This window comes from Propithecus coquereli, unplaced genomic scaffold (genome assembly GCF_000956105.1).
Source record: "Propithecus coquereli isolate 6110/MARCELLA unplaced genomic scaffold, Pcoq_1.0 Scaffold76, whole genome shotgun sequence".
Lineage (NCBI taxonomy): Eukaryota > Metazoa > Chordata > Mammalia > Primates > Indriidae > Propithecus > Propithecus coquereli.
Window position 1 is genome coordinate 7,768,446 of NW_012153729.1, and position 13,343 is coordinate 7,781,788.

At 57.3% G+C, this 13,343-nt stretch overlaps 1 protein-coding gene across 1 annotated transcript in view; it reads right to left on the reverse strand.

Annotated features, from left to right (window-relative positions):
* Window positions 1-2,036: 2,036 nt before the first annotated feature.
* The window catches only part of FBF1 (Fas (TNFRSF6) binding factor 1), a 22,691-nt gene continuing 11,384 nt past the window's right edge, over window positions 2,037-13,343 (reverse strand). The window contains exons 13-29 of the mRNA XM_012662215.1: window positions 12,595-13,047; window positions 11,360-11,461; window positions 10,991-11,079; window positions 10,774-10,853; window positions 9,792-9,947; window positions 9,515-9,615; window positions 9,169-9,375; window positions 8,334-8,441; window positions 8,113-8,252; window positions 7,916-8,034; window positions 6,656-6,778; window positions 6,384-6,569; window positions 5,850-6,026; window positions 5,636-5,773; window positions 5,422-5,539; window positions 3,996-4,108; window positions 2,037-3,031 (exon numbers count right to left, since the gene is read on the reverse strand). Of these exons, the coding sequence (XP_012517669.1) occupies window positions 2,954-3,031; window positions 3,996-4,108; window positions 5,422-5,539; window positions 5,636-5,773; window positions 5,850-6,026; window positions 6,384-6,569; window positions 6,656-6,778; window positions 7,916-8,034; window positions 8,113-8,252; window positions 8,334-8,441; window positions 9,169-9,375; window positions 9,515-9,615; window positions 9,792-9,947; window positions 10,774-10,853; window positions 10,991-11,079; window positions 11,360-11,461; window positions 12,595-13,047 (2,488 nt within the window). The 3' untranslated portion in view covers window positions 2,037-2,953. The remainder of the gene's footprint in view (window positions 3,032-3,995; window positions 4,109-5,421; window positions 5,540-5,635; window positions 5,774-5,849; window positions 6,027-6,383; window positions 6,570-6,655; window positions 6,779-7,915; window positions 8,035-8,112; window positions 8,253-8,333; window positions 8,442-9,168; window positions 9,376-9,514; window positions 9,616-9,791; window positions 9,948-10,773; window positions 10,854-10,990; window positions 11,080-11,359; window positions 11,462-12,594; window positions 13,048-13,343) is intronic.

Consider the following 13,343-nt stretch of genomic DNA (forward strand, 5'->3'; position numbering starts at 1 on the left):
TGTAGCGTGCTCCTTTGGGAAAGTGATGTGGCTGAGAGCCTGGGCTTGGGGAATGTCGGAGCAGAACTCAAAACCAGGCTCTGCTATTCGCTGTCACTGTGGACAAGTTGTTCAATCTCCCTAAGCCTCAGTGCCTTCATCTTTGAAGTAGGGATGTTAATTAATACCTGTAGGGACCGGCCCTGGGCAAAATTGGCTTAAGCCCAGAGTCAGCTCAGCGAAACTAGGTGTGTGCAGGGACCGTCCCTGGGCAAAAATTGGCTTAAGCCCAGAGTCAGCGAAACTGGGTGTGTGTAGGGACCGTCCCTGGGCAAAAATTGGCTTAAGCCCAGAGTCAGCGAAACTGGGTGTGCTCTCCTTGGCGCCAGAGGTCAATAGGCCCAGGCCCGGCCTGTTGGACAAACAGAATTATTCCTCATGACAGATAGCTTTATGACAGATAACCAAGCGCCTGGGGTCTTGCAAACAAGCCAAGGCATCTCATTGTCCTGCATACGGTAATGAGATGAAGAAGTTAAGATGCAAACATTTGCTTCCCTTAAGCAATCGTGTGGAATGTATTTTCCTCAGGGCGCCCAAGGTAGTCACGTGCCAGGAAGTAGCTGCCGGACAGAGAAAAGTGTAAGAATAAAGCGACTGGTGGAATCCCCACTGCAGTCTTGTACGTCTTGCGTGTATGTCTGTGTGTTTCTTTCTGTGTCCATCCCCCGTTCTGCAATCCGGGCCGAGACAATACCCTTCCCGGCCGGGCGCGGTGGCTCACGCCTGTAATCCTAGCACTCTGGGAGGCCGAGGCAGGTGGATCGCTCAAGGTCAGGAGTTCAAGACGAGCCTGAGCAAGAGCGAGACCCCATCTCTACTAAAAATAGAAAGAAATTATCTGGACAACTAAAAATATATAGAAAAAATTAGCCAGGCATGGTGGCGCATGCCTGTAATCCCAGCTACTCGGGGCTGAGGCAGAAGGATTGCTTGAGCCCAGGAGTGTGAGGTTGCTGTGAGCTAGGCTGACGCCACGGCACTCACTCTAGCCAGGGCAACACAGTGAGACTCTGTCTCAAAAAAAAAAAAGAAAAAAAATTAATACCCTTCTCCTGGCTGTGCTCCGCAATCAGGCACTGTCAGATTATGGATTCTGGAGGGGAGGGGCACATGGCCAGAGGAGCCTGGTCCTAAACACTTTCTTTTTTCTGGCCTCGAACACCTCAAGTTATCCTGCCTCAGCCTCCTGAGTAGCTGAGACTACAGGCGCACACCAGCACGCCCAGTTCTGACCAGTTTTGTAAACTGGTTTTTTATCGGAATATCTGCCTGCTCTTTGGGACTTGTTTTCCAGCAAATAACAGAGATGCAGAGCAAACCTTTTCTAAGAAATATGTACAAACACTGATGAGCCATGGCAAGTTCTAAGAATAGTCATTAAGAATATAGCAATTCGGCTGGGCACGGTGGCTGATGCCTTAATCCCAGCGCTTTGGGAGGCTGAGCAAGAGCATCACTTGAGCCCAGGAGCTTGAGGTTGCCGTGAGCTATGATCATGCCATGGCACTCTGGCCTGGGAGACAGAACAAGACTCTCTTTTTTTTCTTTGAGACAGAGTCTTGCTCTGCTGCCCAGGCTAGAGTGCCGTGGCATCAGCCTAGCTTACAGCAATCTCTAACTCCTGAGCTCAAGCGATCCTCCCACCTTGGCCTCCCAGAGTGCTGGGATTACAGGTGTGAGCCATCACGCCCGGCCATGACCCTGTCTCTTAAAAAAAAAAAAATAAAGTCATAGGATTAAAAAAAAGAACATAGCAATTTAGTGGGTCTAAAACCAAGCTGTAAGTTGCTGGTAAGTAAGATCCCTCTGAAAGCTGTTCTGAGCAGAGACACAAACTGTGCACCTTATACCCCACTTAGCATTTTCCTCCTCTGCCTTCCCAGATGGTTTCCTCTCCAATGGAAGGTGAGAAACTGCTCCCTGATAAAAGCTGCTTTAGAAGTAATAGTGATTTTATTAGTTGTCCTTGGGCCTGCTGAGGACGAGTCCCAATCCTCCTGCCATTCTGCAGGCACCCTCCGGCGGCCTGGGCAGCCCCCGCAGGTGGAGGGCAGCAGAGGCAGAGCGGGCAGAGGCACAGGCGGGTGGCAGCAGCTGGGAGTGCAGCTTGTGCGTCTCCCTAGCACCAGCGCCCTCCCCTCTGAGGGAGGCTCTCACTCTGTCCTTCTTCACTTCCACTGGGCTGTAGCTTTGGGCAGGTGAATAGCACAGGGGAGCCTTCTCTCCTTGTCCCTCCCACACCCCCCTCGTCCAGAGCTCCCTCCCGTGCCACTGGTGGGGCACCTAGATGATGGAGGAAGAGGAGGCAGGAGGCCAGTGTCCATGCTAGTTGGTCTAGTTGGTCTTAAGGGCAGCGCTGGGAATGGGGCAGGGGCTTCCTGCACACCCAAGAAGATGGGCTGGCTGAGTTCCAGAAGCTCATCAAACTGTGAGGTAGCATCTGGCTGGTCGCCCTCCCTGCAGCCACCCTTCTTCCCTCTCTGGAGGCCAGGAGACCCTTCTCCAGGTCTCCAGTAGGGAGGGGACCCGTCAGGCAGGGATCGAGGAAGGCTGCTTGTGGCATCCCTTGAGAGAAGCCCCTTCCTCCAAAGAGGCCCAGGCAAAAAGATCCCTCAACCATCTGTCTGCAGGGGGCTGGTGGGGGTGTCCCTCAGAGACCAGTTGGAACTGAGACCCTCAGATCTCAGCAGCATGGCTGTGGGGGAGAGCCAGAGCCGTGGTGTGACAGTTTTGGCATCTCAGAGCCCCAGAGGCATGGCTGTGGCACTTAGAAAGGACACACTTGCACCCTGTCCACAAAAGAGCTGTAATCAGGCCCTGGGCACCACCTCCATGGAGCTGGTAGCCAGCAGTGGTGCCAGAGAGTCAGGGTCAGAGTCCTCTGTTGAGAAAGCTGAGACCCTTCTCAGGCTCAATGGAATGTCACATTGTAGGATGCTTTCTTCAGGGTCTCCAGGAAGAAATGCTCATTCTCCAAGAAGTCTCGGTCCTGCAAGGCAGATTTGGATCAGCAGCCATGCTTCTGTGAGCTGAGAGAGAGGTGCAGCCCTGGATCCTAGCCGAGCCAGCCCTCACTTGGGGAGCCCCCACATCACATCCCTCTGATCCTGCTTGGCTCTGGGAGACAGCACAGGCTGTGAAAGAGCCTGGGCATAGTCTCAATCCTGGTGAGGCCACTTGTTTGCTGGAGCACTTATGAGCACAGGACTTCATGCTTCTTTTCTTTTCTTTTTGAGACAGAGTCTCACTCTGTCGGCCTGGCTAGAGTGTAGTGGCGCCATCACAGCTCACCACAACCTCAAACTCCTGGGCTCAAGCGATCCTCCTGCCTCAGCCGCCTGAGTAGCTGGGACTACAGGTGTTTGTCATCGCGCCTGGCTAATTTTTTCTAGTTTTGGCAGAGACAGGGTCTCGATCTTGCTCAGGCTGGTCTTGAACTCCTGACCTCAAGCAATCCTTACAGCTCAGCCTTCCAGAATGCTAGGATTATAGGTGTGAGCCACCTCGCCTAGCCTCAGGCTGGTCTTGAACTCCTGGTCTCAAGTGATCCTTCCACTTTGGCCTCCCAAAGTGCTGGGATTTTAGGTGTGAGCCACCGCGCCCAGCTGTGACTTCATGTTTCTAAGCCTCAGTTTCCTTATCTGTATAGTGGAGATAATAACATTTCCTACCTCCTAGGGCTGGTGAAGCCCTTAGCATCCAGCCTGGCATACAGGAAATGCTCCTTAAGTGATAACGGTTGTCATTATTACTATAGAGCGAGGAATGAGATGGACCATGAGGTTGACCTGAGATGATATATGCAAATTGCTCTGTACAGAACCTGGCCTAGAGGACAAGTCTCACTGAGCAATCTGCCTTAGTCTCCTCCGTGAGCTGGGGTCAGCTTCTTCCTGCCTCGCTGCTTGTCACCCACGTGAACATGAGGACCTCCGAGTCCCGGAGACACTCACCTGCTCGGCCGTGTGCTTCAGCAGCACCAGTTTGGCGTAGAGGTTAGAGGGTCCTGGGCCCGGGCTGGCCAGTGGCTGGCTGCACTGAGAAGCGGTAGGAGTCATCATGAGGGCTGCAAAGGCCAAGGAGGAAGTCAGGGACCAAAGCGTTGGTGGGAAACCGGGTAGATGTGCCTTGTTCCCCAGGCCTGCTCGCCCACTCCGGTGGGTGGACCCTGGGCAAATGGCACCAACTCAGAAGCCTCTGCGGGAGGCTCGTGGATGCTTATCTGGCAGGTCTGTTTCTAGGAATTTATCCAAGGGAAATAATCAGGCAAAGGTGCAAGGATGTATGTAGAGAGATTTTCCACTGAGGTGCTGTGACAATGAATCCCTCGGTATGGAACAGCCTCATCATGGAACATCGTGCCGATTGAGAATTGCTCAAGTACTCAGTTACTGAGAAGAAAACATGTTCCACATGTGTATTACTCAGTAAAAAAAGTCAAGTTCTAAAACAACATGATACAATCCCAATTTTGTTTTTAAAAACATATATACCAGTGTGGAACATTATGCACCAAAATGTTAAAAAGTGGTTCTCTTGGGGCTGGGCGTGGTGGCTCAACCCTGTAATCCTAGCACTCTGGGAGGCCAAGGTAGAAGGATCGCTTGAGGTCAGAAGCTCAAGACAGCCTAAGCAAAAGCGAGATCCTGTCTCTACCAAAAATAGAAAAACCAGCTGGCTGTGGTGGTGGTGACTGTAGTCCCAGCTACTTGGGAGGCTGAGGCAGGAGGATTGCTTGAGCCCAGGAGTGTGAGATTGCAGTGAGCTATGATGATGCCACTGCACTCTTATCCCGGGCAACAGAGTGAGACCCTGTCTCAAAAAAAAAAAAAAAAAAAGTAGTTCTCTTTAAACTAGGAAGTGGCATCGAGCGTTTTTGTTTTGTTTTGTTTTGTTAAAGAAATGGGGCCTTACTCTGTGGCCCAGGCTGGAGTGCAGTGGTGTGCCATCACAGCTCGCTGCAACCTCAGCTGTCTGGGCTTAGGTGATTCTCCCATGTAGCTGAGACTACAGGTGCGTTACCACCACACCTGGCTAATTTTTCTATATTTTATAGAGAGGGTGTCACACTATGTTGCCCAGGCTGGTCTTGAACTCCTGGCCTCAAGTGATCTCCCATCTTGGCCTCCCAAAGTGCTGAGATTATAGGCGTGAACCACCATGCCCGGCCGATATTTTAAAAAGTTGTTTCCCCACCTCTATTTCTGATTTATTTCTCTAAAATTAACATGAATTACTTGTGTAAAACAGAAATAACGAGATAACTTTAAAATTCAGCTTGCCCTCTAACTTGAGTGGTTGGAGGATATCCTGCGTGCTGTTGGCCTTGCTGCTGCCAAGGGGACCAGCTGAGGCACAGTCCCTTCTGGAGCCACTCACCACTCAGGCTGGAGGCTGCCAGGCCCGGGGCCTTGGGGAGCAGCCCCGTGAGGCTGGAGGGCAGGTCCTGTCGTGCACGGTCCAGCTGCAGCCTCTGTTGGGCTAGACTCAGGTGCTCCTGTGCCCATCCCCCCAGAGAGAAGGACTCAGCTGTGAGGGCGAGAGGCTGGGGGGCCTGGGGCAGCTGGAGCTGGGGAGCCGGGAGGAGCCTTGCCTGGTGCATGTGCTGTTCCTGTTGCCGCAGCCGCTCCTGCTGCTGCTGCACCGCCTGCAGCCGGGCCTGCTGCTCCGCCTGCACCTGCTGGGCCTGGCGCAAGGCGCGTTCCCCTTCCTCGTACTTCTCTGAGGCCACCTGCAGGAGGCCGTCTGGGTCAGGGCTGGCAGGGGTGGCTGGAGCCGCGCCCATGTGCCCCATGCCCAGGCTGCACCTTGCTCATGCTCTCCACCTCCTCCGAGTGGAGCCTGACGCGCAGGGCAGCGACGCTGACCCTCTCCTTCTCCAGTCGCAGCTCCTGCCGCTCCCGCTCCAGGGCCTCCCTCTCGGCCGCCAGCTGCTCCTCCTTGGCCTGGAGCTCGCTGGCCCGGATCTTGAGCTCGGCCTTCTCCTGCAGACGGCAGGGCCCCGCTGCATTCTCCTTTCAGGAGCCTGGCTATGCTCCGCACAGGATTCCGAGGCCCCCTCTGACCTCCCTGCCCCAGGGAGAGGGTGGTAGAGCAAGGGGCTTCCGGGACGGGCCAGAGAGGCCTGGGGCCAAGCCAGGGAGCTGCCCACGCAAGCCACATGACACGGCAGACGCAACTTCTCTGAACCTCAGTCTCCTCATTTCTAAATGATCTCAGTCATGGGAGTATGATGAGGACGGATGGGAAAATGTGCATAAAGTGCCTGGGGAAATACGAGGAAGCTGATGGCACAGATGCTGTTTTAACTCCTATATCCAGATGGAGGCTCTGGGCCTTACCTTGGCCAGGCTGACGAGAGTGCTCTCCCGCTGGGTGTCCACCTGCAGTGCCCGCTCCACCTGGCGCTCAGCCCGCTCCTTACTCAGCTGCTGCTGTGCGAAGAACTCGGCCCACTCGGCTGCCAGGCGCCGGCGCTCCTCCCCACACTTGTGCATGACGGACTTCTGGTCTTCCAGCAAGGCACTCTGGGACATGGCGGGCGAGGGCACCGTGTGAGTGTCCCCGGACACAACGGCCGTGTCAGCAGGCTGAACGCGGTGGCTGCACTCACCTTGGCCCGATCCAGCTCGGCCCTCTCCATGGCCATCTGCTGGGCCATGACCTTCCTTTGCTCCTCAAGGGCGTGCTGCATGGACTCCATCTTGGCCTGCTCGGCATGCACTCGCCAGCGTTCCTGCAGGGCCCGGGCCAGGCTGAGTGTGCTCCCCACCCCGAGGACCAGGCCTGGCCGCTCCCTGAGGAGCTGGGCAAACCCACCTGCACCTCCTGTGCTATGCCACAGACGCCTCCTGCCTAAAGAGGCACAAAATGAAGGGCACCTGGGAAGGACTGTTAGGGCCTAGCCCCTGCCATTCTGCCTGAGAGAAGGACCCAATGGCTGCCAGCCCAGCCAACTGCACCAAGGCTAATGGCTCAGGAGAGCCAAAGAACAGCAAGGTTCTTGCCCCCTGAATCACCAGCGTGAGGTGACAGCTTAACTGTTCCTGGCCTAGGCAGGTGCTTAACACAGTTACCAACTGACAGAGTGAACAAATATAGTTCATGACATAAAAGCACCTATATCTATGTTGATATGTCTACAGGGTACAGATTATGTGATCAGTGGATGTCTCTGGCTAGGAGGCAACTTTTATTTTCTTCTTTATTGTTTCCTGTATCTTACTTTTTTCAATAAAATGTATTATGTTACAACCTAGTATAAAAGAAAATATTATAATTTTTAGAGATGGGGTCTTGCTACATTGCCCAGGCTAGTCTTGAACTCCTGGCCTCCATTGATCCTCCCACCTTGGCCTCCCAAAGTGCTAGGATTACAGGCAGGAGCCCAGCCTTATTTTTTAAATAAAGCTTGCTCTTATATATGGAAAATACATAGGGAGTTCCAATGTGTCTGTTCTAGCTGAGGAGGAGGGAATGATGTTTAGTGGGTAAGAGTGTCTGTCCCAGTCACTGGCATCAGCTGATATGACAGATCTGAGTGTCTGGAAGGGAAGTGGGAAGCACAACTGATGGTTTGGAGGTGGGGGTAGACTGTGGAGGGTGGCCCTGGGATGGGTGGTGGTGGGGCCTGTGGTGGCAGAGAGCAGGGAGGGTGCAGGTGGGGGGCCCGGGCAGGTGGCCCCTGTGTGCTCAGGGGGGCAGTGCTGAGGTCCAGGCTGGGGCAGGGAACACAGAGGCAGGAAAGGCAGGAGGGAAATTCAGAGGGGAGGTGAGCCTCAGGGAGCGACCGGCTGAGGAGGTGAGGTCAGAAAACTGCAGCCACACGTGCAGGTGTCCTGGGAGGGGCCCTGAGGCAGGAGCACGGCCTCACCTGCTCCAGCACCCGGCTCTGCTCGTTTAGCCGCGCCTCCATCTTCCCGATGACCTCCTGGAGCCGGCTCCGCTCCTCCTCCATGTCCCGCTGCTGCCGGCCCAGCTGCTCCTGCAGTGCTGGGGGCAGCCCACAGGGCACTCACAGCCCACCCATCTTCCCGCCAAGGGGCCCAGGTGACTGAGATGGGGAGGTACCTCGCAGCTGCTCGTCTCGCTGCCGGGTCCCCAGCTCCCGCTCCTGGGAGGTGGTGAGGTGTGAGGCCTCCACACGAGAGGACAGCTCGTTCAGCTTGCTGGAGAACTTCTCCATCTGGTCAATGATGCCATTCAGGGACCTGGAGGGCGACCGGGTCACGCTGTCCCGGGGATCCCCAGCCCTGGCCCTCGGGTGGACAGGGCCTGGGTGGTTCACGTACCGTGTGTGGGAGGTGGCACTGGTGACCGCATCGATCTCTCGGTCCTTCAGCAGCTTCAGCCGCTGCAGCTGCTCCTCGTGGTCCTTGCGCATGTCCAGGATGGACGCCCTGAGGGGCAGAGGTGGGGACGGCCCGGGCAACTCTGAGCAGGACCGCTCGGGCGGTGCAGCGAACACTGTGGCCACTCCTCACCGCTGGAGGGTGTGCCTCTGAGCGGTCCCTGCTGACAGGGCACTACCTCAGTCTCCCCAGCTCCTGTCTTGGTGCCTCAGTGCTCTATGCACGCTTTCTGAGGAGGCGATTCCTCCCGTTATTCAGCAAAGGACACTTTGCGTAGAGGAAAGAGCTGTGTGCATAACGCTCTGTGTCTGCCCATCTGAACAGCTTAAAAGACCTGCTCTGCCCTCACTGACCTTCGACTCCCTCAGATACCTTTTTCTGGTCTCGTTCTTGTCTAGAGAGACGACCGCATCAACGTGGGAAGCAAAACAGCACCCCTTTCCCAGGGCAGATCCAGTCACCAGCCTCTACCTGGTAGCAGGCGCGTGGATTAACCAGCGCTTAGTCAGGCCCTCGGTGCTCGCCGCTGCCACGCCTGCCCCAACGGCCAGTGACCCTCCAGGCCCTGTGAGTACCCCTCTGCCTCCGTAAAAACAGGTGGCATCCCATCTCTGGGGGCAACGTGTCCCTAGTCCTCACCTCAGTGGGCTGGAAGGGACGGGCTCAGGCTCCTGGTCAAAGGCCGCTGAGCTCCAGCTCAGGAGCTCACAGGGATCCCTGTCCTCTGGCCAGTCCCGGCAGGCATGCTCCCCACCCGCCCATCCCGGGCCCTCACCGCTGCAGCTCCCGGAGCCGCTCTATCTCCTGTTCCTTCTCCTGCTCAGCAGCTGCCAAGCGCCGCTGGTGCTGGGCTGTGAGCTCGGCGCGGGCCTGCTCAGCCTCCTGGCAGTGCGACAGGTAGCGAGCTGACAGCTCCTCGTTCTCTCTCCGGAGTCGCTCCTCCCGCTGCTGGTACGATGTTTCCAGCACCTTGACACGGCTTCTGCCAAGAGAACGCTCAGCTGTGGGGCTCAGAAGGCAGAGGGCCACCACCTAAAAAGGCCTTTGGGGTCAGTGTGGAGATCCAAGGCAGAGCTGGGGCAAGACATGAGCCCCGGGAAGCCCGGGCAGGTGCCAGGTACCTGTGTGTGCTGTCGACGAGCTCCAGGTCCGCCTGGTGTCTCTGCTGCAAACTCTCCAGCAGCAGCTTGTGCTGGGCCCGCTCCAGCTCCAGCTTCCGCACCTAGGACGTGGCAGGACGCTGGCGTGGAGGGAGGTGCCGGCTGGCATGGGGGTCTCTGCTCCACGCTGCTGTGTGCCTATCGTTCCTCCTCCTTCTGGGGAAGCTTCTGACCATTCTCAGGGATGCCCTCCCACAGCAACCCTGCCCCTCCTGCCCGGTGCCCCTCTGCCCCTCACCTGGGTCTCCAGCTCGGCCAGCTGTGCCTGGCTCTGCAGTAGCTCAGCCTGGAGCCGGGTGGTGCCGCTCTGAAGCTGCACCTGTGCTGCCAGGAGCTGCTTCTGGTACTCTGTGCCTGGCAGCAGGCTCCGCGCCAGCGACTCTGGGAGCAGGGACTGCAGGAGAGGAAGAGGTGTTCCAGGTCAGGAAGGGGATAGGGACCCAACTGAGCTCAGCTACCTCTTGGTCCTCTGCTCACTGGACTTCCTGGGCCCTGCACCTGATCTGTGGCTGCAGACAGGGGACAAGGCCGTCACACTACATGGCCAAGGATGAGGCCTTGGAGAGTCACGGTCACTGCAGCTGAGCAGGCCGCATGGCACCTCCCCCTTCAGGTCTGGTCAGGAACATGGACTGCCCTCCCTCCCTCCGATGTCCTCCCCAGTGTGGTCTCCAGCTTCTGAGACAAATAGCCATGTCCCAGCAGAGTCTCAGCTGCAAGAGCTCTGACACCGGCCCTATCTGTCAGGTCTGGAGCTCACGTGCTGACACTAATCTGGATCCTGCGAGCTGCCCCCTCCCCCCAGTCTTCCTGTGATGTGCTCCTGGGGGCCACACCTCCCAGGCCCAGGTGCCAGAGGTGACTGCCACACCTGGGAAACCAAGACAGAGGCACGTGGGAGGATGGCAGGGATGAGGAGGCTGGCCAGAGAGAACGATGGGACCTGCAGCCCTGCTTTCCGATTGGAGCACTCCCAGCCCCCGACCTGGCTGCCACCTCGAATTCCCCACAGAGGCTGCCAAATCAACATCTAACTCTGCCTGGAGGAGCAAGGCTAAAAGTTCAGGAAAGCGCTGGGGGACACGGGGATGGGGGCCAGCGTGCACAGGCTGACGTCACATGTGATATGCTGGACGCGTCTTTCCTGGCAGTTGTCAGGTCACAGTGCTGATGTTGCCTCTGAGCACGGGAGAATGGCTCCCCGGGCCCAAGAGCTATACCTGTTCATCCATCCTCCCTGCCTGGCCAGGCACAGGAAGGCCTGTGGGTTCCTGGGAGCTTGGGACACAAATGGCAGGCTCTGAAAAATCAATAGCAGAGAGACAAGCAGGAGGCCCAGAGGTCTGGGACTGTGCGTGTCTAGGAGGGGCCACAAAAGCAGCTCAAAGCACCTCCTCCCGCCCAGGGTGGAGCCCCCGAACAAAGCAGAAAACACACCGGTGCTGGAGAGGTCTCCAGGGGCCGTTCCCGTCTTTGGGACACCCGCGGGGAGGGCCAAGGTGGTCTGATTCCAAGTCACCGAGGACCTGAGGACAGGACACGGGGAGGGGGGCCAACGTGAACAGCCTTCTGTGTGGGACACGGTGGGTGGGGGGCAGCTGACTAAGAGGGAGGGTGTCTCGGCTGTGCTGGTGGCTGGTGAGGGAGGTGGGGACCCCGCCTCAGAAAGCCCTTCCATCAGCAGGCCTGCCCCAGCGTCCAACACCATAGTTAAGCACTCGGGAGCCCCACAGTGGCCTGTCATCCATCTCTAGACTCGCGCTGCCCACTGCGCCTCACTCACGCTCAGCTCGGCTGCGGACATACCTCGAGACGTTGGGCCTGGCAGGAGGTATTTCTCGCACTGTTGTTCCTGAGGTCCCTCCAGTGGCTGCTTGCTCAAGCCCTCGAGTGCTGGCAGCTGGCCGGCTGAGCAAAGGTGACATCAAAAAGGGGAGTGACAGAAGGCCCACGTGAGGTGGGATGCAGATGGCACCAGGACGAGCTCCAAGCGTGAAGCCCCTGGCCAACCCTCTTCCTGCTCCCACCATTGCATCTCGGGGGGTTCTCCTCCCAAGCCTGGGCTCCTGGATGTGTAGGGTTCCCTTCCTCTTCCCACCCCAGGGTCCACAGTGAACGGATGCTGTCCAAGGACTGACAGTGGCCATGTTATGTACACTGGAGTTAAGCTCAAGTTCAGAGTCTTGTTTTGGCCCACTGAGCTCGGCTCAGCTTTCAACTGAAGTCTGCGCGACCTCCTCCCAAGTCCTGTCGCCCTTGGTGACACCCTCCTGTCTATAACTTCCACCTTCCTCCTTGGCTCCCAGGGTAGGCAAGGAGGCAGGGTCTTCTCTGTTTTGGTCTCAGCTTTCCCCTCAGCTTCAGGTCAAAGTCAATGGCTGCCCTCCTGACCTCACACCAACCCTGGGACTGCGTGATGTCCCTGGGCTGTCACAAGTTGCCAGTTCACCTCCCCTGGGCTCTGGCCACAGGGCGCATCTCACTTCCTCTGGACTCTCTGGCTTGCCAGCCCCTTTTGCCTTCCTGCCCTCAGAGGTCACTCAGCGTCCTGCCCCACGGGATTGCCATTCTGTGTCTTCCCCTGGGAACTGCCTCTCCGCTACTATGTCTCCTCTAACACTCGCCAAGGGCACAAGGACATCTCAACTCACACCACATTCACCTAAGCTGGGGCTGGCAGAAGCACCAACGGTTTGGACGCTGGGGTTGCCAGCCCAAGGGGCTGCCGGCAGGGTGTCTGCACCTCAGGGCACCCTCACTCTTCTCCTGCCCAATTAAGTCAGCACCTGCCCCTTGGCAGTCAGGGCATGAGTGTCAACAGCGTCCCAGACCCCTCGTGTCTGCACCTGGGCCAAGCCAGGGAGCGAGAAGCTCTCCCTGCAGTGCCCAAGAGGAAGAGAAGCGGAGCTCAGAGAAGGCCTCAGTGCCTATAGTATGCTGCCTGTCGCCAACCGAGTCCGCAACAGGCAAGGCAGGCAAGGTGGGCCCTCAAAGCCCCACCCAGTCCCACCTCCACTAGACATAGCAGCCCAAGCCCGTACCTGCCAAGAGGGGGATGGCCTGCTAGTCCCACCACGCTTGGGCCCTCAGAGGCCTCAGTGCACTCCTCTCTGGCCAGGCCTTGGAACTTCTTCTGAGACAGGGCATGGCTCAGCCAGTCCTCCTCTTTCTCCTCGGATGCTCCTGGCTTGGAAGCCTGGCTGGCTTTGGCAGGGTACCCTGCACCCTCAGCTGGTGGCTTTGTCCCCGAGGAGGGCAGCCCAGCCGGGGCAGGGTGCTGCCTCACAGGAGGGGGTGCGGAGGGTGAGGAGTGCACCGAGCCTCCCCTTTGGGCCTCTCTGGTAGGAGAGGGACAAAGTGGGTCCAAGCTGTCGTCCTTGAGGCCCAACCAGTCGGCTCCTCCCTTCTTGGGCTGGATGGGACTGGAAACTGCTGGAAGGCTCTGTTTGGAGCCTGGTTCTCCCTTGGCATCTGGACCACCATCTGCTAAGAACCTACTTCAAGATCAAGAGGAGGGTGTCAAGCAGGGGAAGCAGCCTGTTCCAATCATCCCCTTACCAGCCGTTCCCTCCACTGCAACTCCTTGGCCCACAGCGAGGAGTCACCTACGCCCAGTGACTCTGCACAGATAGCCCGAGGCCCAGTGAGCAGCGGCTTCTGGACCAGCTCAAGCCACAGGGTAGCCGCAGGCTGTGTGCTATTTGTAGAACACCACAAAATATGGACATCTTGACTTCCATCACATGAACCAGGGACAAGTCTATCCACAGAGAATAGGATCAAATTATAA